This window comes from Diadema setosum, chromosome 18, assembly GCF_964275005.1.
Source record: "Diadema setosum chromosome 18, eeDiaSeto1, whole genome shotgun sequence".
Classification (NCBI taxonomy): domain Eukaryota; kingdom Metazoa; phylum Echinodermata; class Echinoidea; order Diadematoida; family Diadematidae; genus Diadema; species Diadema setosum.
In genome coordinates, this window is record NC_092702.1 from 14779543 (window position 1) to 14804425 (window position 24883).

General features: G+C 36.9%; 1 protein-coding gene across 1 annotated transcript; it reads left to right on the forward strand.

Moving 5' to 3' along the window:
• Positions 1–6511: 6511 nt before the first annotated feature.
• LOC140241715 (uncharacterized) lies at positions 6512–10208 on the forward strand. The gene is made up of 4 exons (XM_072321465.1): positions 6512–6867; positions 7749–8218; positions 8638–9071; positions 9682–10208. The coding sequence occupies exons 1-4, from the start codon at positions 6525–6527 to the stop codon at positions 10142–10144; spliced, it is 1710 nt and encodes a 569-aa protein (XP_072177566.1). The 5' UTR covers positions 6512–6524; the 3' UTR covers positions 10145–10208.
• Positions 10209–24883: the final 14675 nt, after the last annotated feature.

Sequence of the window (24883 nt, forward strand, 5' to 3'; positions counted from 1 at the left end):
CTACTGCAATTCGCTCTCTCTTTCAATGTGATGGCAACAATGAATTTGTGTACCTTGTATTGGAGCAGCGAATCAAAATGCAGTGTAAAACTCACAATTTTAACAGCAAATAGTTTAAAAACACGCTGGAACACGCTTTAACGGAATACTTTATTTGAAAGATCAAATTATCCTTTATTAAAAGATAGAAAATTAACATGCGGAAATGTGCGCATTATAGAAAAATATTAGGTTTTTAAGAGGGCCTTATTTTCATTTCATTTCGATTTGCGAATAACGAAGAAACTAGAAATACATGTTAATAATATTGAATTCTTTCCTAAACTATTCTAAATCAATTCGAGTATTTCATTTGAAATTTTGCGGTGAAATAAAGCTTGTAATTCAACGAAAGGTGAAATGCGTTCTTCGTCTCCGAACTTCGTCTTGCAACTAGAGCGGTGCCGAGCATGACTTCAAAGCGTAGTGGAATGCTAGACATCCCATTGTAACGCCTTGAACCCAAACATGTGTTTGCATGAATTACGAAGAGTTGCCACTCCATCTCTGTAACACCTCCCTGGTACAAATGATTTTTTTCTGCTCATGCACAGAGTGGAATTACGAACTGGTCTATCGTCTTTGACCAGCTACTGTCTCTGTGTGGAATTTTTTCTTTTATGATTTGAGTATACTCTTGCACTATGGACTTGATGTCCTGTTTTGATACAGTTTAAAGGGAGGATATAGTTTTGCTGTGGTGAGGATTCAACTTTTAACATTTTGCGAGATATAAAGTAGTTCGTTACTTAGAAACCACTTTAAAAAAGTTAAAGAGCATGCAACTCTACGATGAACTCAAAATCTATTTGATGAAAATTGATTTAGAAATGGCTGAGACATTATTATTATTATCATTATTATTATTATTATTATTATTATTATCATTTATTCGGCAATTCAACATACAATACAAGAGGACATAAATTACAAACAGAAAATTGTATTACATGATATAAAAACTGTGGTGATTCCAGGTGACATCCAAAATCAAAGCAAAACAAAGCGATGATAGTAAAAGATGAGTGCTATCATTCATTAGGATCGCTTTATTTAGGATATCTCAGATATTTCAAAACCAATTTTCATCAAGTAAACTCTGTATTCCTCGTAGAATTATGCTTTCACATGTTTCATTAGATATTTCTTCTCTCCAAAAATCATCAAAAATGTTGGAAACCTGAAGCCCCATCTAAATCAAAACTGTACCATCCCTTTAATAGGGACAAGCTGCTCAAACTGTTTTACTGAAAATAGACTAAACCTATGAGTCTAAGGAGATCTATATGTTATATTTTCTATGTTGCATTTGGCGGAATTTGACTCTTGTGGGTTTTTTATGGTTTAAAGAATGAAAAATTGATCGCATTAATTCAAGTAAACAAAATCACACTCTGGGAACAATCCATCTTACGCGCGAGCTACTTTAAGCCACTCGTGTTTGTCCATCCTTTTTCCTCTTTTCCATAGTTAAATTCTGCAGAACTCTCATAAATGACGAATTTTGAAATTACTGATAGCTATCTGCAATTTCATGAAAACTGTTGAAGCAGGGCATAGGCGTGCATTTTTATATCATTTCTCAAATGGTCGGTTGTAACACCTACATATCATTAAATGATTTTATGATTGTGAATGGACATGCTTCACGATAGTCTGCTCTTAATGCTCCGTAGTGTCAGCGGTAATTTTTTGGCCGAGGACCGTTCTTGTTTTCCCGAGGGCGGGACGTTTCTCGGATTTGATTATGCACAGAAATATAATCTCGCCTCACAATACGGACAAAGAGTGCCAATACAATATCTTTGAGGTCAAGGATAAAGCATAATTCAGGCAAGATGGATAGTGCTAACTTTCCAGAATTAATAGAAAATTCAATATGTCGGCACGCCACTTTGCAAAAACAGGCTTTGAGGTCAGGTGCACTGGGTCAACCTTAATTGTGTGTGGAACAAAAAGAGAGTTTACAACAACATCCCAACCACAGCATTCTGGGAAGGGATAATCGAACTACATGTATTCAGCTAGAACTGGGTTAGACAACCTAATCATTCGATTAATGACTGCGAACGAGCTTCAAAGTTACTGAAAACTGTGTTTCCCGTATCTGCAGGGATTTCTTCTGAAGTGATGCGGAAAGGAGCCTACCCGCTGTTTTAAAGACACTCATAGACAGCAGAGTAAATAGATTCAATGCACACCCATTTTTTTTTCCATCCGTGTTTTATGTGTCTCGCTAAACAATACTCAGAAAGGTCTGGGGATTTATTTCCTTTTCGCAGATCTGCGTTGGCGTCGCTTTGATACGAACGACATGCAGGGATTTTTCATTTTTATATTTATGCGGTCGACTTTGCACAATGGCTACCTCAATGTAGGCACCTATGAATGAAGCTGTATCGATGGTTAGGTGGCTATTGATGGCTAGGCTCCACATGCGAGTTCCTCTTATTCGTAGCGAAATTCATTTTCCAATTGCGGGGTTGGAATGGGAGGACATGTCTGTGCTTTGTAGATGTTGACTTAATGGACCGTATGCATAAACCTGGCAATTGCAAATGCAAACATTAAATCATTTTTAGATTATTTTTCGGATTTGATGGAGAACCCAATTTTTATTTTAAAAAAGAGATTTTAGTATAGATTTATTAAAACAAAATAATACGTCACAAGATTTTTTTGAAAATATTTTTATCTGCTTCTTTTTTGCCTTTGATATCCAAACCCACACGTATAGTTAATGAATCCGCTGCCCTTATTGATAATATTTTTTTAATATTCTTCCTCCTCCCGATTCCCTTATACTATACTTTCAGATATTACAGACCATTTCCCCATTTCTACTAGTTTCTCTTTAAATGATATTATTGATAATAGATATGGTTGTTTTTAAAGACGAAGAATCACACATGAAAATATAGCCAGTCTAGGTGCCAGTTTAGACACGACAGACTGGTCTTGTATCTTTGATACAAATGATGTTAATTTGTCTTTTGAATATTTCATGCAGATTTTTCTTCGACTTTTGGATATCCATATTCCAAAACGTAGACAAAAACCATCTAATTGTAAAAAAAAAAAAAAATACCCAGGCTCCCACGGATCTCTAAATCACTCTTGCGTTCAATATACAGAAAGAATAATTTATATCATTAATTCAAAATGAAACCTACTGAGCAATCAAAACTTATATAGATTAGTTATAAAAATATTTTGACGAAAATTATACGCATAGAAAAGAAAAAATATTACACTAAGCAGTTACAATTTTATAGGCATGATATGCAAAACACATGGAAAGTTTTAAAGCAGGCAATGAATATATCAAACGATAAATCTAATATTACCAAAATTAGATTTGATGATGAAATCATCGAAGATTCTCATCAAATTTGTAATATTTTGAATAATCATTTTTCTTCCATCGGGGAAAATCTTGCAAGCAATATTCCTCCTTCAACGAAACATTTTTCTGAATTTTTAGGTCCACCAAATTCTAGTTCAATGTTCCTTACTGCAACATATAATCAGGAGATAATCAATATCGTTTCTGATTTTAGTTCTAAAAAAAAAAGAGCTGGACACGATGACATCAGTAACTTTCTTCTGAAGGGGTTGATATCTTCAATTGCGGATCCTTTAGCTCACATATTCAATTTATCTCTTTCTAATGGCATTGTCCCCGAAAGTGTGAAAATAGGAAAAGTCATTCCCTTGTTTAAAAAAGGTGACAAATTAGATGTCAATGATTACCGACCGATTTCTTTGTTATGTACATTGTCCAAAACTCTTGAAAAAATTGTTTATAAAAGAACTATTACTTTTTTAAACTTCATTAATATACTTCCAAATTCTCAGTTCGGATTTAAGGAAAAACATAGCACTACACATGCATTATTAAGTTTTGTGGAAAAAGTGGCACATGCTATTGACAGATCTTCACATCTAATAGGTTTGTTCCTGGACTTCTCCAAGGCCTTCGACACCATTAACCATGACATTTTACTTAATAAATTACATCATTACGGAGTGCGTGGGAAGGCCTTGGAGTGGTTTAGGAGCTACCTCATGATCATGAAGCGATATGTCTTTTTAAATGGTTGTAATTCACAAATGTTAAATATCAAATATGGGGTCCCACAAGGAAGTTTATTAGGTCCGCTTTTGTTTCTCGTTTACATAAATGATTTTTGTAGGTCATCAGATGTTCTTTCCTTCATTCTCTTTGCGGATGACTCAAATTTATTTTTTTTTCGCACAATAATCCTCTTACTTTTGTAAATACAATAAAATCTGAATTAGAAAATGTCGCCCAATGGATAAAGGCAAATAAATTTTCTCTTAATCTTCAAAAAACAAAATACATGTTTTTTAGCAACTCTATAGAGACACTACCTGTTGACATTGTCTTTGATGGGACTCCACTGGAAAATGTTTCCCATATTAAATTTCTGGGAATAACAGTTGATAATAAGCTTTCATGGAAATTCCATATTGATAGTATATGTAAAACTATTTCACGAAATATTGGTAAAATTAACAAGATTAAATTCTGTCTTCCTTTGTCGTCCCTGATTACCTTATATTCATCTCTCATATTGCCATACTTAAATCATGGTATTCTTGCGTGGGGAAATACATATCAAACACTCTTAGATAAATTACTTGTATTACAAAAGAAGTCACTCCGTATTATATGTCATATTGCATTTCTGTCTCATACTGACCCGTTATTTTTTTAAAACAAATATTGAAAATTAAGGATTTGTATTTGTATAATTTAGGACAATTTATGTATAATCATGATAAAAATAATCTTCCAAATATATTTGAAACAATGTTTCCAAGAAATCAGTCCGTTCACAATTACCCAACAAGGCGTTTGAATGAATTTCATTTGCCCTTTTTCAGAACTCTGCTGGCTCAGAACACCTTCATTTACGATGGGACAAAGTATTGGAACTTACTTCTTAACGATGTTGTAACCGCAAGAACTTTGAATTCTTTGAAGAATAAATTGAAATTATTTTTATTGAAATCTTATAACATACAACCGAATTAGGCTTGTTTCATTAACTCAATTAAGTCATCTTTCTTTTATGTATGCATTAATCAATTACACATCAATTTAGAGTAAGATAATCTGTCAAATATAAGTTCTCCTCAAATGTTACTGTTATTGAACAGTGCATCATTGTGTCTATTCTCTCCTTTTAATATGTCCGCTCTTCTGTATTTTTTCTGGTATGTGTACCCAATTCTTGGCAATATCATTACTCCTACATCCTGGAATTCGGCTTGCTTGTGTCCACGATGGCGTGTGTTGCAGTTTCATTTTCTTTTTCTTTTTTTCCCTTTTTTCGTTCCTTCCTGTTATTTCATTTTATGTCAGTTGACATTGGTATCTTTGATTTTGTTTCATATATTTGTAGTTTCATGAAGTCATTATTTGTTCTCTTATGTATTTCTGAGGGTCCCATATCGTACAAGCTTGGCTTTTTAGTGGGACCCTTCATTTCCATTCCCATCCATGTAATATGCATAAATGCAATTATGTTGTCACTCATGATCACATGTATTTTATTAATGAACGTTTTTGAAATTACTACAAATATGTTCTGTTAATGCATTGTATATAATTTTCTCTGTTTATTTAATGGAAATGAAAATAAAGTTGAATTGAAGTTGAATTGAATTGTTTGATGCCCGCAAACAATATTGCTTAGAGACTAAGCATTTGCTTAAAAGCGTATGCATAAAACGGATCTTTTGCCTGTTCTTGTTAGCAATACATACAATTTTCAAGGCTCTATAAAACGAGCTTTAAGAGCTTTTGCTTAAGTGGGATGTTCGCTTTTAAGCATCATTTTCATATTCATTAAAGAAAGACCAAAGTTGTGCAGGAGTGGTATAAATCTACAATTTCTCCCCTAAGATGTATAAGAAACGTTTTTGTTTCAACAAGGGGAATATCCAGCGGTTAGCATGCCAAAATGTGATGAGAAACTGGTAGGATATTTGACGTCTTATGTGGAGAGCAAGGAGACTTCTCTCTCCACGTGCGACCTGGCAGATCAGGGTTATACTAGTACTATAAACAGCAGTTGGGGAAGTGAAGGGAATCAGCAAGTACGTGTGTGTATAGATGTGCGTGTGTGTGTGTCTGTGTGTGTGCATTTACGAGTGTCATTTTATACCTCTTCTGCCATGTCAGGAAATGTTTCCGCACACACACGCCCTATCAAAGATCTTCTCAAACTCATCTTTGTTCTTGTGTTCGCACAGGCGTGACGTCCCTTTTAGGCAAGCAAAAGCAAATTAAAGGTTTAATGCATATAGATTTAAGCAATTGCTTGAGCTTGATCTTTTCCTTTACAAACTTGTGCTTGTGCTTGGAGCAATTGTTCAATTGCTAAGTTTAAAGCATACGGCCCATTGACTTTTGTATAACTTTCCCTTTTTTTCAGATCAAATTGCCTGAAAGAATGGCTCCCGGAAAGAAGCGAAAGATTGATGGCAACAAGCACACGCTTGTTGAGCGCTACGAGAACGATGCTCGAAGAGCGGTGGAGAAGTACCAGACTCTCCGTGACCTGGACATCTTCGTACTGGATAATTCGATCCGTGAGAGCACTGTAGGGCAACTGAGGGGCCACACCCTGGAAAACAAGTGGAAGATTTACAACGAGGTAAAGAAGTGCGGCTTCAAGAACACCATCGTGGCCTCCTTCTCCCACATGACCCGCGTGGATGATGTCTTCATCATGCAGCTGAAGGAAAAAGGGGAGGATCCAGAGGGTCTCTGGGCTTTCTCAGAAATCACAGAAAGTGTGTACATCATTACCTTTAAAAATCAAACATCAGAAACGTCGCTTTAAAGAGTCTATCGTCAATACAGAAGAGTTAAAAATTACAAACCGATCGATTTTAATCTCTGTACGCCTTAAAAAAAGAGAACAAGGGCCAATGCATCTGGCGTTAAAACGACACAGATAAAGACAGCCTTAACACAATGTTGATATACCTTGTCAAGCCACCAGGCGTAAACACGACCATTTATCAGTGAGCAACTGTAATGGGTTAATTGGTCGATGTTAAAAATCTCCAAAAAAAAAAAAAAAAACTAGGAAGGGAGGAGGAAGGCATTCGTATCTTTGACATTGTGACCGCGATGGGGGTTTCGAAATATTAAACTGGCCAATCCTTATGACAGAGACCCTGTTTCCAGAATCTACAAAATCTCCTTGGTGAGACTCACGTCGAAGGCAGTCACGGTCACACTCAATATGAAAGATGAACAAAATTTTAAAGGATCCTGCTGCATAAAAGTTGAGATCAAACATAAGTCAGAAAATCATACATAAGTCTCTGAGTACTCAATGGTGATCGGCTGATGCCTGAATTATGTTTGATTTTAGGAATTATATGTTTGATTTCATCTTTTCATGCAATAGCGCCCAGGGGTAACAAACCAAGGCATACACGCGTATGCCTTGGTGGGCACATGGAATGTGATTGAGAGTGTGGGCGTGTCTCCCAAAACTGCAATTTTTACTTATGGAATTTTTGATATCAAGTGCTGATTCACTCTTTCTACCGCTTATTAAAACTGGCATTATGTCATTGCGTGTATCAACTCTTGAATACGATATGTATAACACAAACTTCCCATTAAATTGCTCACTTTGGTGTCGTGTCTTGACTAACAGGTATCAAGGGCAAGGTACCCGACTTCAAGAATGTACCGGTAGGTATCAGGAAGCTGAAACCAGCAGGCCTCTACAGCGTAATTTTTGAAGTCGATCTTGGTGATACGGTGTACGACTTCACCAAGTTTTCCATAGATGACATGTGTCAGCTGCTCAGCAAATGGAACGACTGGTGTTTCGACAATCTCAGCCCGAAGGCAAAGGTGATGTTCAGCTTCCGCGACTTACCCGACGTCATGCCCGAAGACAGCGACCGAGTGTTCAAGGTCACTAATTTCCTGGCCAGGCTTCCGCCAAATCGACGTCCCTTTGGTATGATGTTTGAGGAGCCAAGGGGAAAGTCCGTCCCGGAGGAGTGCGGCATGTGGGCCAGGTACATCCGGATGGTCATGGACGCCAATGACTGGAAAGGTCACTTGCTCGCTCACGTCCACGAGAAGTTTGGCCTCTGTGATATGACAGCACTACAGGTGAGTTAACAGCGTAACAATGAGGCCTTTTTTACACTAACATGATCTGCATCAACTAAGGATCAGTTTTGAGAGTGATGGTAGCCATTGAATATGTGGACTATACGATAGCATCGCTGTCAGTAACGTCATGTATACGAGAAAGGACTTTTAAGGTTATGGTTAGGAAATGTTAGCAAATGATGGATAATTATTTCGTAAAATGTACCCATGAAGCTGCACTTTTTTCTTTGATCCGCAGCTACGACACGACCTTGGAAACTACAGGTACCATAATTAAAAGTCAATGTTGCACTACACTAGTATTCAAAATATGGCATGGTAAATCGTCCGCATGTAGAAGTAGCAAGCAACTTCTTTCATTGAAACCGATGTGGACCGTTCTCAATACGGAATTCCGTGTACTGATTGCCTATCAGGTTCTTATGGATGGCGCTGATGGCATCTGGGCCAGTGTCTGTGCTGAGGGTGCCTCCATGGGTAACGCCCCGTCCTGCGTAACTCTTCTGAACCTCATCCGCCTCGGCAACAAAAAGGTATTGAAGAAATTCAACTGTACCTACCTACGACAGGCTGCCATTAATGTGACCAGGATCACCACGGGAATGGATCCCCACATCAAACAACCAGTCTTTGGTGCTAGAGCTGTAGACTTCGTCTTCGATCTCAAGCCCGAGGAGTTCGACTTCGCAAAGTTTTTCGGTGAAAAGGCTCCCGTTCGCATCACTACCATGGCCAGCAAGGAGATGATCCAAAAGCGACTTGTCGATCTCTTTGGAAAGGATCCACAGTTCACCTTGGATCTGACATACAAGATGAAGGAGCTCATCCTTAAAGATCTTCGGAGTGGCAGGTGAGAATGTTGTTCAGTTTAGGTTTTACCACATGAACCTCAGAGTAATGGCGTTGTATGTTGTGACAGTAAAACAATTGCTTCAACTTCTTCTTTTGTTGGGATCTACCCTAACAGGACCCCTGGTCTTTTATAGTTTCCAGTTTTCATCTATAGTTATCATGTTATGTTATGTTATGTATTGTTATGTTATGTTATGTTATGTATTACATGTTTGTATACTCGTTCACTGCCTTTTGTTTTTATGTTTAAAAAAGTTATTTTTTATGAAACACAATGAAGTTCATGTTCAAGTTTTCAAGTTCAAGAATCACTCTTGGAAAAATTCCTTGCGTTTTCACGTGACTGCTAAAGATATTGCACCAGAGGGCAACTGACTATGGCCTTTGACATAGCTTTGGAAGAGCGTATTGTGGTTTCCCTGTACTTTGTAAGATATCAAGTATCAACATGAATTGAATTTACCTCTTTAGATTTTAACATACGTCAGAATATGGCAAAGTTCGAATAGCTGCTGAATGAAATGTAACTATAACTGACCTTGGTTTTGCGGACGTGGTTATAGTTATGCATATCATGATTTCTTTCCTTTCATTTTGTAATGTAACAGGAAGGAGGAATACATGAGCATGGTGGGGCTGGCCTTGCTACTCGATCGAGCCGGCGGGAAGTTGAACGCCCAAATGCGAGATGCCATTGATAACTTCAAGCTGAAGGCACCACATGCCCAGTCCTTGCTGGCAGAAATTCGCAAGACGTGGGACGAGTGGGACTTGAAGGAAGAGAAAAAGGGGGACAACATGCTCGAGTTCGACTCCTTCTACAACGGCTTTATGGCGCCCTACTTCTCGTGCTACCGCTGCCTGGACACCAAGAAAGCGCTTTCGGCCATCGATATGGACAACGATGGCGCCGTGGATTGGAACGAGTTCGAGACTTACCTGAAGTGGGCGCTTCATCAATATCCAAACATCAAGGATGCAGACGAGCTCCTGGATGTTGCCTTCCGGAAGGGAATCATCCCAGCGATGCAGGATGAGTACAGAAAGTGCCTTGAGGCTTCCGCAGATTAAACACATACAAACCTGCAGTCATTAATAGACAGCAAGCAATTACTTCTTGGCCTGTTTACGAAACTTGGAAATTTTGTTTTTGTTTTGGTTTTTTGGCTTTTTTCTTAGGGGGTATTTTTTCTTTAATACGCCCTGTCATAAAGGAAAAAAAATATTTTTTTTTACTAAGTCATTTTACTTCATGTGCAAACAATAAAGCCTCTGAGAATCACACACTGATCCCCATCGATTTACGAAATATTGCAAACGCCAGTGTTGAGAATACAACTGGACACCGTGTCTGTATTAAATTCACAACGTCTTATTTTGAGATGTAACAGCACATCTGCAATTCTCTCGATGGTACATACTTGCTGGGACACTATGGGCTCTCTAGTTAATGCAACAATAACTGGAACGAAAGCATTTAGACTCCCAGAGTTTCTGATTATCAAAAGTTGAGAATAGCACACGACTGTAACAAGGACACTACCGTATGGGAAATTTGGTCGGAAACCATTACATCCACAGCATTCATCGGAAACTCAGGGCAGACAGCACTCCCTCGCTCGAAGGTTTGATCTGTTGAGATATCACCGTAACATTAAGTTTGTGTTATTAACATTTAAATTATTTATCTAAAAAATTTGAATTTTTTTTTTTGAAATTATTTATCTAAAAAATTTGAATTTAGTGTTTGTGATGAATTAAATGTAATAAATGAAATTGTAGAGACTTTGTTTGTGGAAATTTGTATTCCGCAAAGTAAGAATATTATAATTGGTATTGTTTATAGACCCCCAAGTTCTAGTTCCAAAGATTTTTTGAATTGTATGACAAATTTATTAAAAAGTCCTCTATTTATTAATAAAAGCACTTTCATAATGGGTGATTTTAATATTGATTTGATGAAGAATGATGATAACACATCTCAAGAATTTCTAGAAATGTTTTTGTCAGCCTCTTTCTTGCCATTAATTTCGAAGCCAACTCGTGTTACAAATCACTCCGCAACCCTCCTTGATAATATTTTTTCTAATTCTGTGCAGATTTTAAATTCTGCTATAATTTTATCTGATATAACTGATCATTTCCCTATTATAACATGTTTTGATCTTAAACATTTGGTTAATAGGTTTCAGTTTTCTTCATTTAGACGTAGAGCTTCACCGGAAAATTTGGCTAGTCTTGGTGCTTGCTTAGATAGGGCTGACTGGTCCAGTGTTCATGATAATGATGATGTAAATGCATCATTTGAAAATTTTTCAAGGATTATGAATAAATATTTAGATGAATATATTCCTAAATTAAAAGATAAGTCAGTTAATTATAAAACGTCTCCTAAACTTCCATGGATTTCAAAATCTGTTCTTCGTGCAATAAATAGGAAAAATAGGTTATACTATAAATTCAAAATGAAAAAAAACTGAGGAGTCAAAAAATAAATACACTTCGTATAAAAACATTTTAACGAAGATTATACGGTTGGAAAAGAGGAAATATTATATGATTCAGTTAGAAAAATATAAACACGATATAAAGAATACATGGAAGGTATTGAAGCAGACTATGAATGTATAAAAAAAGAAATTAAATATTACAAAGTTAAAATATGATAATAAAATTGTTGAAGATCCTAATGATATAGTTAATATTTTCAACTCTTATTTTTCAATAATTGGGGAAAATCTGGCAGAAAAAGTACGACAGTCAAATACGCATTTTTCTACATTCTTAGGGCAACCTAATTCTAGTTCTATTTTTTTTGTTCCAACAACCAAATATGAAATTATAGATATTGTTACTCCAATGAATGATAAGCGAAGTGCTGGTTATGATGATATAAGTAATTTTATTTTAAAGGGAATTATATCATCAATTGCTGACCCACTTTCACATATTTTCAATAAACCTATATTAAGTGGTGTTTTTCCTGAATTTATGAAAATAGCTAAGGTTTTTCCTTTATTTAAAAAAGGAGATGAATTTGATGTACGTAATTATAGACCCATTTCATTGCTTTCATCCTTATCTAAAATTTTGGAAAAAATTGGTGTTTGTAAGAACAATTAATTTTCTTAATTTTCATAATGTTTTTACAAATTCTCAATTTGGGTTTCGTCAGAAACACAGTACCATTCATGCCCTTTTGAAGTTTATTGACCACGCCGCGCATACTATTGATAATCATTCTCATCTTATTGGTATCTTCCTGGACTTCTCCAAGGCCTTCGATACGATAAATCATGAAATTTTATGATATAAATTGTCTCATTATGGAATACGGGGGAAGGCCTTGGAGTGGTTCAGGAGTTACCTACAAAATCGAAAACAATATGTATCTCTGAACGGGAATGACTCAAATCTAGAATTTATTAAATGTGGCGTCCCACAGGGTAGCTTATTAGGACCTTTACTTTTTATCATTTATATTAATGACTTTTGTAGATCATCTGATATACTCTCATTTATACTTTTTGCTGATGATTCCAACGTTTTCTTTTCTCACCGAAATCCAGATACTCTCGTACGCATTGTTAATTCCGAATTGAAAAAAGTTACTCAGTGGATAAGAGCTAATAAATTATCACTTAATCTCCAGAAAACTAAGTATATGCTTTTTAGCAATTCCGTAGAAGCTTTGCGCACAAATATCATTTTTGATGACACTCTGCTAGAACGTGTATCTCATATAAAATTCCTTGGTATCACAGTGGACGATAAACTTTCATGGAGACCGCACATTATTAACATTAGTACCATAATTTCTCGTAATATTGGTATCATAAATAGACTCAAGTCTCATATTCCAATGTCCTCTTTGTTGACATTGTATTTTTCTCTAATTTTACCGTATCTTAATTACGGACTCCTAGCATGGGGTAGTGCCCATCAAACTTTGCTAGATAAATTACTGTTACTGCAAAAAAAGGCACCTCGTATTATTTGTGGCGTCCCACCACGTTCCCATTCAGAGCCACTGTTTAATAGATATAAGATTTTGAAAATTAAAGATTTGTATTTTTTACAGCTTGGTCAGTTTATGTTTAATTACAATGCAAATGCACTTCCCAGTATTTTCAATTCAATGTTTCCACGGAACCAGTTTTTTCATAATTATCCCACTAGGCAATCTAATGAGTTTCATTTGCCCCTCCTGAGAACTTTATTAGCCCAGAGTACATTTATATACACCGGTCCTAGATTTTGGAATTCATTAAGCTGTGATATAAAAAATTCACCTTCTTTGCATTCTTTTAAGCGCAAGTTGAAATCATTTCTCTTAAATCCTCTCTGATATATTCTTTATTAGTTAGATCTCATCAAACTCAGGGTTCATCATCCATCCACCAATCTTTCGATCACTGGCTTCATTATTGCGTAATTGATTACGTGTTTTATTATGTAATAGCCATCAAATCCTTGCACAGCTGCGTCCAGTACCAGCCCTCTGAAGCACATTTTCAATCACCCCCTGTTCCATTTCCCTAGTTCAGCGTGTAGGCATTCTCTCTTTTTTCTTTTCCTTTCTCTCTCTCCATTCTTTCCGTCTTTTTTTGTCAAGTCGTGTCATGTCTTTTGTATTTCTCCTGTCTTGTTCTGTTCTGTCGTAGTGTGATAAGTATTTGTAAATAAGTAATTCATAAGTTTGTTCATTTTTTGAGTGGTTCACAACATACAAGCTTGCTTTTTAGTGGACCTCTCAGTTCTTTTTTTTCTCAACTGAAGCATAACTTTGTACTTTTTTTCCAGTATGTGTTCTTTTGTTTATCTGTATCATTTATCTTTTGCAAAGTCGAATGTTTATGTTTATGATGTAATTCCAAATTTATTATGTGTTATGTTTTGTTGGAAAAAAGAAGAATGAAAAATAAATGAATTGAATTGAATTGAATTGAATTGAACATACAAGGTTTAGCAAAGGAATGTATCATAGATGTCCTGGTATATCTCGGAAAAAGGTTGTTGTGGATATAACATGGAACACAGGTGTAATGTTGCATCCACCACATACAATTGACATGTGTTTGTAAATATTTCCAAAACGCATCACAAAATGATTTGTGCCCCTTGAAAGCTTCGTGAAGGCACCTATTGTTGGCATGGGTGTAATCTCAGTTTATCATGATTATATGTGATAGGGGAGTTAAGATAAAAGATGCGTTATGCATGCGTCTGTTGATTTATGATGAATGCGTTTTGATGTTTAGCTTCGTGTAGCATGTAAAGGTTTATTAAAGGAATTCAGGTGACGGGATATTGTGACGTCTTATATGAATTTGTGCGATCAAGCAAGGATTTTTTTTTTTTTTGTATGTCATGAACATGAACGGAATATTAATCATGGTATCTGAAAAATGTGAACTCAGCCGTTATATGTATTTTGTAAAGTTAACAATTTTTGTTGTTAGGCTGAGGTAGGAGGATCACTCATTTCAAACACGACTTCATACTCTTGATCGGAACTAATACTTAACCTCTTCAGTTTGGATGAATATCTGAAAAGGGAGTGGTAAATAAATCATGTCATTACGAGTATTGGTTTCCATGCACTTACAGCGCAGCGTTGGCTGACGTAAAGGTTTCTTTTGTTGGATATATTTTTTTCTATGTGGGGGCGTATGCGCAATAGTATCTGCGAAAAATGTCATAATTATATGAATTCTTCAATGTTTGATTGCTCACCGAAACTTTGTACTTCAGGTGGTCATGTTTATGTTTGAAAGAGATTGATAAGCAATCTCTTGACAAAAGTAATCTGCGTGTAATTTTCAATGTCAAAAAAAATGTATATACATGTTTATTGCGTATTCTTACGATCAGTTTGAGAAGGTGCGTATCTATAGACTATAGCTGTCAAAACAAATGCTATGACATTAATGATCATTATGATAATCTCGGGTTATTGATTGCGAGGAATGAGTATAAGACGCAGACTATTGGCTAAACGTAAAAACATGAAATGTACGAATTTGTTTTCGAAGCTGATCAAAAAAAAAAAAAAAACACGAACTAAACCTAAATCAATATTAGACTGTAGGTCGCAATTGCCCTATGCCGTGGTGTCAGTAATGTGTTTTTTGTCAACCTTTGTACGTTTTAGCAGGGTTTAAGTTCCAAGTGAGTTGAAATAAAGACCGATTCTTGTTCCATGCTGAATAATCTTTAACACCAAGCTTGCACGTGAATTAATGTCTGCGTTTGCTGTTCATTTGATTATTCGTTTGTGTGTCTGTGTGTATGAGTTTGTTACTTTCTTTAGTGATTTTCAATTTCTTTGATGTTGTTTTTCATGGGAGAGCCAAAAACTATAATCCAGACTATACTAATTTGGACTCCCATCTATCTTTCCGAAATCGATTCGGCAATAAGCGATACGCACATCAAAACAAACATGCGCAACAATATCGAATATTGCTGCATAAGTAGAGTCGATTGATATTCTACTTTTAAGCGTAAACACGTTTCGACATTGGGCAAGAAAGTAAAATTCTAAATCATTCTTATTTTTCCACATTTTATGTATGCGTGTGTCCACGCATAAAAGAATACAGTATAGTAAGCCTGCATTGTCAACCAGATAATAATAATATAATATAAGCCTAAAAGGTCATCTCGGAATACACAGGCGAATATGTATTCTTTTCAACCATAGCAACAAACGGAATTCACTTTTGGTTTACTAAATAAATCAGTTTAGTCTGTATAATGGCCATCACTTGGTCTGATACCCACTTTGGTTGATTATCATTTTGGTCTAATGACCAAAATGGGGTAATGAAAGAATGCATCAATCTTATCATATAACTACGTCTACGTATAGGCGCGCGCAATACATCCGAAAGCGACAATGCAACCAAGATATCGCCCTCACAGTGCATCCGTGACAGGGCTCTAGAGTGGTGGTTTGCGCATTGGCGATATCATGAAACGGCATGGACCTCTTATGGGGTTAAGTTTTCTTCAATTTGTGTCCCTCTGTTCATACCTCATATCTTCACCCCTCTGCTTAATAGTCTCCAGCTTTAAGTATGGACCTTTGTTTGGATGATTCAAAGAGAGTTGGTAAAAGAAATCATAGAAGTAAATTCCGATGTATATAAATATATAATTTTTTTTTTTTTGGGGGGGGGGGGAATCGGTAGTTGCTAAACAACAACAGCAAAAAAGAAAGAAAGAAAGAAAGAAATCCAGAGAAACAGATTGAAATAAAGTAATGAAGGGATCATTACTGGAGGAGACCTCCAGATGATTTTTATTTTTGCACATTTGAACAACTATAAATTAGTTATGCATAAGTGGAGTTTCAGAATTTATATAGTGGTTGGGAGAAGGAATAAGAATGTTTTTAAAATTGACAAGGATGATGACATGGCGGCCTCACCATAAGAATGCATGAGTTGGGGCTCGAGGATTGGGCACGTATAGATTCCACACAGGCATTGACAGGTAAACTTGTTAGGCATGCGGTGTTGTAATGGAAGTACACTGCTACATTTCTGAAATATGTGATGCATCAATGTCATCAACACTATTCAGTGTAATTTGTATAAAAGATTTTTCAGAGCATTGGTTTCTCTGCTCAAGGACCACAATAAATTCCACAAATCTATACATGGAGCGGTCGATTTATGTACTACATGATGTGATATTATGTTAATCGTCTGGAATGCCGTTTAAAAGCGAAGTGCGGGATGAAACAATAACAATTATTGGTCTTAATTTATCTTAGTCCTACTTATATGGATCTTTATAATAATGATATGGTTGGCACTTTTCAAGGTAGCAGGTGCATGCAAGAGTGAGTATTCCTTGTCAGAAACATTGCTACTCCACTGGGGCAAAACGGACCCTTAAGTCCGTTTATGATAACAGAGACGTGAGCACGTCGATCTTACCCCACAAAAACCTTCGCGAAATTCCGCCCGCCCATGACCCCAACTGAACCAGATGCGAATTCATACATCTCTCAGCACACGCTTGGTAACAAATCACTCAAACTCGCAGAAGTCAGAGGTGAAGCATTTGAATGTATAGAGACCGTAAAAAAGCATCAGCTGATAAATCGACTCATACAAGGTCGACCACTTACAGCAGCACTAGGCGTCAAACAATGACTAGTCCATTTGTGCTCAGTAATTACACAGCGACCATTAGTTTTACAACTCTCCAACTTTAAACAGAGAAGTAAAAATAAAGTGTAAGAGCGTTCAGATGTTTGAAGTTTGCCTGTTACAACTACATATTATATGTATCTTTCAAGTTGGAGTTGAATGATATACATTGATGAACAATTTTGCAATTATTCAACATGTTGATGGTCTACAGGTAGTCAAATGTGGCTTGATCTGTATCATAGTGTATAGCCGTATTCACATATTTTCTTAATTTACCTAGGGGATAGGTAATAATTATGATATTGACTGGCCTTTCTTTCGGGAGGTACCAGAGTAATATTGCCCTCGTCTTCGACTCGGGCAATATGCTTTCAGTTTGGGCAATATTTTCTGGTACCTCCCTCAGGGCCAGTCAATATTTTATAACTCTTAAATGAATCCCACAAGGATTGGAACAATCATCACCAGCATTCCCACTGATTTTCACTGATAAGTTACTAGCCATCCCCTTTAAAAACGACATTTTTTTTTTCTCAGCTGGATATGAACTTTTTTTGCAAACATCCTTCATGGGCAGTCATTCATTTTAATAGGTACAGTGTAGGCGATTCACTGAGGCAATAAGGTGGGTCGGTCTCACTCACCTCCCTGGTCTCACCCATATTAAACTTTAAATACATTTCACGTAACTTTTCCCTACGGGTGTCTATAGTGTCAGACAGACGCGCTGGAAGCAGTTTTGGATGAGGAGGGAAAGACTAAAAGGGGAAAATCCAGTCCCAATTGACATTGACATTGATATGAGCAATAGCTGGATAGAGTGCAATTTTGTTGGAGGTAATTTGGAAATGAAAGCATAAATCAATTTCATTAAAGACCTAATAAAATGGTTTAGGCATTTTTTTCTCAATGATGTAATAATATTAAATGTTAAATTCTAAGTAATTCTATGGTTGTGCGGGTTTTTTTACTGTTCTGAATTTTGTTCTATATTTGTTAACATAATGGATGCAATTTCCTCGGTTTTGGAAAACTTGCTATACTTTCACCGCATGCGGCGCACTATCACTTCTAAATTGTGATGACGTCTAAGAACGGAGTCGTTCACGACCAGTCTATGCCGTAGCCAGCGAGCTGGCAAGGCTATGCTAGCGCAGCGCAGCGACAGCCGGCGCGCGGCCGGCCTGCGGCTGCACTGGCTAGCGCTGGCGGGGGAGCGAGCTAGCGAGCGCATAGCAGGTGCTGCGCTGCACTATTGTCATTGGCCAAGCCTTTAGACAAAAGAATATTTAATGAACTGTATCGGATTTAATACTGCCAATAATACAGATTACAACTGTGGTACGCTTGGATATCCATTATTTTCGGCAAACTCGTGAAATAGGCCCCACCACTGCGTGTCTGTGCTAATAGTAATACTACGGCGACTCGCCTGTTTCAGCCCCACCGTGTGGCGTTCATCTCGGTAGGTAAGCACGGCGGTGGGGCTGCCTTCCACAGTGAATACTCGTGAATGCGGCGAAAATGACTTCATAATATGGCCCTCGGCTCGACTAATTTAACGGCCAATTTAACCATAAATACAACCCTACCTAACCCTAAACCCTAGGAGGACCTACCCTTGCTTGCTATAAACGCACGGGTACGGTGCACGCGTGACTGCGGTGGGGCCTATTTCACGATAGCCCCACCACCACTGCGTGTCTGTACTAATACTTCGGCGACTCGCCTGCTTTATAGGCCTAGACCTACTCGTGAATCCAGCCCCACCGTGGCATTCATCGGTCACGGCGTTTGGGCTTCCTTCCACAGTATAATTTTTAGCATAAAACAAAGACTACTCGACCAAAATTGACGATCATTCTTGGTATCGTTTTTCTTAGAAAATGACGCATCTAAATTACTGATCATATTGCAGAAACTGACTATGGGAAACTGGTTAACGTGTTAGGCTTAATCGTTAGAGTGTAGCCTCTGTACTACTACCAAAGATTCTGCTATTACTACTTACTAGTCTACTAGACCTAGTGCCGTAGTGGTAATAGTACACTACTAGTAGTAGTACTAGTAGACTACTACTACTAGTAGACTATTATAACTACTAGTAGACTGCTACTAGATCTACTACTAGACTACTACTGGTACCCAGTGGTAGTTTAACTTGTAAGCGCCGGCCGACGGGCCAGGCCACGGCCGGGACGCTCCCGCTTGCTTGCTGCGGCCGGAGTAGCCGCTCACTTTGTGAGCGAGCTGGGCCTGTTCTTCTAATCTACTTACTAGACAGTTACAACTTACAATGTCAGTCATGTAGAATACAGTGTATCCTTTCTAACGTTAAACTATATGGGGGCATACCAGACATACCACTCTGTACTTCCCAGGCGATCGTTTCCGTGAGGTCTATTCTCGGGCTTGGTGCCATGTTCATACGCTCTTGCACTGGCAGCGGGGGAGATGCAGCTGGTTCATATCGGTAAGGTGCAGCCCCACGATAACGTTCTGGTTCATCGGCTGCCTCTCCCTCCCCATCTTCCCCTTCAACTTCATGTGCCTCCTCTTCCTCTCCGCTATCGTCAGAGCTGCAGTCTCCATCATCATCATCAATGTCGAAGTTTACCCATATAGGGGAAGACATTATGCTCGAGGTACCAGGTATCTGTGCAAGCTAACTTAGTGATAATGTACGTGGTAATGCGTACATGTCGACAGTCAGTGTGTCGACCGGGAGCGCACATCCCGCGGGGCCCGGGCCTGGCCGGGCTAGCTATCGTGTACGCGCGTGTACCAAGCTAGTAATCTGAGTGCTTGTGCTGAGCGGCGTCTGCTAACTGATTACAACTCCGTGCTTATACGTCATCTATCTTTTTCGCAAAAGCTGCAACGGGGTCCTCCAAAAATGTGATATTTGGGGGAGTTTCTAGAAGCAATGAAAACCGGAACGACACTGACAACATATTAACATTGATAATCATGACATATATTTTACATTTCTTTTGCATATTAAAAAATTTTGCAAGCATTTTATTAGGTCTTTAAATTCAAGATTTATCTTGAACTTAGGTTTAAGATTTTGCTCTATTTTCAACCCTCTGTACAAACTTGTCATTTTGCACTGGGGTCAATTCGTGTGTATGGAGTGCGTGGTTAACACCCAGACAATGGTCCTAAACAATGGCCAGGGTTTGAATGCTGTATTATTAAATAGTTCATGAGAAATTCCACTATCACAGCTAGTCTTTATTCATCCTGAAATGTAGTGTACTCAAGCGTATGAAAACATGTGCTTCCTTTTTTTCATGTGCGTGCATTTTACCCTTTACCATTAATTCAAACTAGCAGTGCCCCGGGCAATCCATCATGAACTGTAAATAAAGCATATGTGCCTTGGAGCGTGGACCTGTTGTAGGTCCATGCTTGGAGCAAAACTACCATAAGCCCAGTCAGCTGAGCTCTGAAAAGGTGGTATTTGTGGTATTCATGTCTATTTTTTTTTTTTTTTTTGGATTTCTGGATTTTATTGATCAGATCGAAAAACATCGTGCTTTTTCATAAGTCATATGACAAATACATTTTTGACATCACAAAACAAAAGTTTGATAGCATTCAATGATAGTAAAACTACCAGGCGTCTGATCCTTTTTTGGACTATAGTCTCTAACACACATTAACACCAATAATTCTAGAATTGTATACACAAAAAACGAGGGAAAAAAAAGAAAAAAAAATAGCCTTCAATGGAAACACTAAATATTACGAAAGACCAGACAAAACAAACCAAAGACGCAAGAACACACACTACAATCTTAAAAAAAAAAAAAAAAAAAACCCAAGAAAAACCAAATCAAAGGTACTATTCACCTGGCTCATTTATGCACTCTCCGTAACTTCCTTTCTACGATAACATAATTATACACCCAGCCCTGGGCTGAAGATGCGAAGTCTCCTGTCCCTTCTCCCGGCATTGGGGGGGGGGGGGGGGTATTCGACGCTGCAATCTTTGAGGTGATAATGCAGGACAGAATAATTGTTTCATAAACATAAACTACAGTGAATGCCATGACAAGAGAGAGAGAGAGAGAGAGGGGGGGGGAGGGAGGGGGGAATTAGAAAAAGGAGTATAAACCGCGGTGAGGAAGAAAGGACCATCAGAGCAAGGGAAAGGAAGAAGAAAGTGGGAAGGGCATTTGACTTTCTATAAAGATATAATTTGTTCTATTTTCCTCCACTTTGCCCCATGCAAATCAAATTTATTTTTGCTTTTAGCTATTTCTTCTTCAATCAAACTATATTTTCTTACATATTGCACAAAATGTTGCCTTTGAGGACATAAACTTTGATACTTACAACTTAAAATAAATTGTTTACCTAATAATATTATGAAATTGTATGAAAAAACAAAATCATTCCTCGGATGTATAACACCATATAACACCTTTTGACATGAAAACAATTGCAAGAAATCAATTTTACTTTTTTCCTCTTTAAACAATGATTCCCAGAATACTGACACCTTCCGACAATCAAAAAACAAATGTTCTATTGTCTCCGGTTCACTTTTACAAAAGGAACATCTTGAGTCATCTTTTCTCCCTATTCGAACAAGCCACGAATTAACGGGGATCAAATTATTCAGTATCTTATATTGCGTTATTCTTAATTTTGTATCAATTGTCAAACTGGCAGGTAATTTGAAAAGAGATTGAACATCTTCAAATCCATTGTCATACATAACGTCAAAACGATCAAACACACTAGATTTTCCAGGGTTATTCAAATGCAGATATGCTTTGTTGTTACGTTATGTAATTCCAACCATCTACCCTGAACCCAGATTAAAGGAATAATACTCAGGGGTTTAATAAAGGGGTGATAGTTTTGACGAAGAAAAAAAAAAACTTCCATTCACTTGGCATCTTCTTGAAACAATCAAGAAGAGTGAAATACTGAGTAAACTGTAAACCTTTACCCTTACAATCCTTCCAACGCAGAGGTCGGCCGTACTCATCTAACATATCAGTTACCTTCACAAAACCTTTCTCTACTATATGTTTATTAAACATAGACTTCCCATGAAACAAAATGTATTTATTATTCCAGATTAGTTGATTGGGTATACTTGATTCTCTGTTCTGAAGGAGGGACCACGTTTCTAATACCTCTAAAAACCACCGTGAAACATTAATCTTTAACTTTAAAACATCAAAGTTGCAGAAGAACAAAAATTCTCCTCCTACAGATGCTAACAAATTCAAACAAATGGATTTCCATCCTTTTGAACATGACCCAAATAACCTCTGCACCCATTTTATTTTTTGAGCTTGCATCATTGACTTCAAACAGCACATTTTCAAACCTCCCTCCTCATAATCTTTTACTAAAACATCGCGCCTTATTCTATCTGGGCCTCCCCAAATAAATTCATAAATAACTTTATTCACGTCATGTATAAAAGAATCTGGCACTGAAACTATACTTGCGATATATAGCAACTGAGATAAAGCATAAGTCTTAACAATCTGAATTTTCCCGTAGAGGGATAAATCTCTAAATCTCCACCTATGCAGTTGTGATTTAATATTCATCAAAATTCTTTGTAATTGTGCCTTCCGGTCGTGAAAAAAATGCGAAATATCTATCCCTAAAACAGTGAGAACAGATACAAATTCTACATTCCTAAATTGTTGCACGTCCGTCTTAGGTGCAGTAGTAAACACCGATGGACCAATTCGCATCACTTTTGTCTTATCATAAGTAATTGATAAAGACGAACAGATAGCAAAATCATGTAAAATCTTTGCAAGATTAGGAAAACATTGATCATTTGTTAAAAAAAAAAACTGTGATATCATCAGCATACATAGAAAGTTTTATTTCCTCCTGTACACTTAACTTTATTCCCATAATTTCTGGGCTAGACCTAATATGAAGTGCAAGTGTCTCTATGGCTAAAATGAACATATAAGGTGACAAAGGATCACCTTGGTGGACGCCCCTCCCAATCCTAAAATACCCAGTTGAATTATTATTATTCAAAACACAACTTTCTATATCATTATAAAACACACGCACAAATCTACAAAATTGTTCTCCAAATTTAAAGAATTTTAACACTTCAAATAAATATTGATGATTGAGGGAATCAAAAGCTTTTTTAAAATCAAGGCTAACAATAAAACCACGAATATTTTTCAATCTTGATTATAAAAGAGTGTCTCTGAAACGGTGCGAACCGCTTCACCTATATACCTATCTTTGATGAAGGCTACCTGGTCCGAATGAATGATATCAGGTAAAACCTTCTTTAACCTCATCGCTAACACCTTCGAACATATCTTGTAATCAACGTTTAATAAAGTAATCGGACGGTAATTCTCAATAAATAACCTATCTTTACCTTTCTTAGCTATCAACGTTATCATTCCTTGTCGTTGCGACGAACATAATTTACCAGACATAAAACTGTAATTCATAATTCCTACGAAAAAAAACCCAAGTTTATCCCAAAATTTGATATAAAATTCTACCGTCAGACCATCATTTCCGGGGGATTTATTTTTTGCCATAATTTTCAGAGCCGCAGTAAATTCTCTCAAAGTCAGATCTGCATCACATATATCTCGTTTTGCTGATGACAGTGATGGACTATCATCAGACTTTAAAAAGGGACAGTCTGTGAAAGTATTCCTTTCGGGCTCCTTATACAACTCAGAATAATAATATCTAATATATTTACTGATAGCATCACTATCATCAAAAAAAAAAAAAAATCTTCTCCTTTCTTCAACACGTTAATACATGTATACATCTTATTCACCTTTTCCAGATTAAGAAAATAACTACTATTTTTTTCTCCATATTCGACCCAATTTGCTCTAGACCTCACTATAATACCATGTGTAATGTGATCCAAATGCGCCTCACAATCACAATTAACGTTTTCATATTCTTGAAGAAATTGATCTCCTTGCTCTTCTATCAACTTCTGTAAATTATATAATCGTCTCTCTAACACCTGTCTCTCCTCCCTCATCTTCTTTGCTTTTTCAACACTATATTTGCGAGAAAAACAACGAATTTTATACTTCACAAAATCCCATCGTACTCTCAAATCTTTAAACTCTAATGATTCATTAATCCAAACATCTATACTTCGGGACATCTCAGTACAGAATTGCTCATCATCACATAAACTATTATTACTATTACCTATTACCTATTAACTATTATAAACTTCCAATTTGTAACATTAAAATATTTCCTTGTTTTATTCTCAGGCTTTAGAATAATTGCAGAGTGATCAGTGCCAACCCCAGGAATAATATCAGTTTCCTTAACATAACTTTGAAGAACATCCGAAATCATCCAAATATCTAATCTGCTTTGTATTAAAGGGTGGGACTGTCTCCATGTATACCTTCTAACAAGGGGGTTTCTTAATCTCCAAATATCTACTAAATCAAAATCATGTTGTATTTTGAAAATCACCTCTTGAATAACATTACACGCTGCCGGGTTACCTCCATCCCTATCCATATATCTATTCAAAAGTGTATTAAAATCTCCCCCCATTATAACAGCCAAAGAACTAATATCATCAAATGACGTCAAACGTTCATGTAATTGCTCAAAATAACGTCTCTGA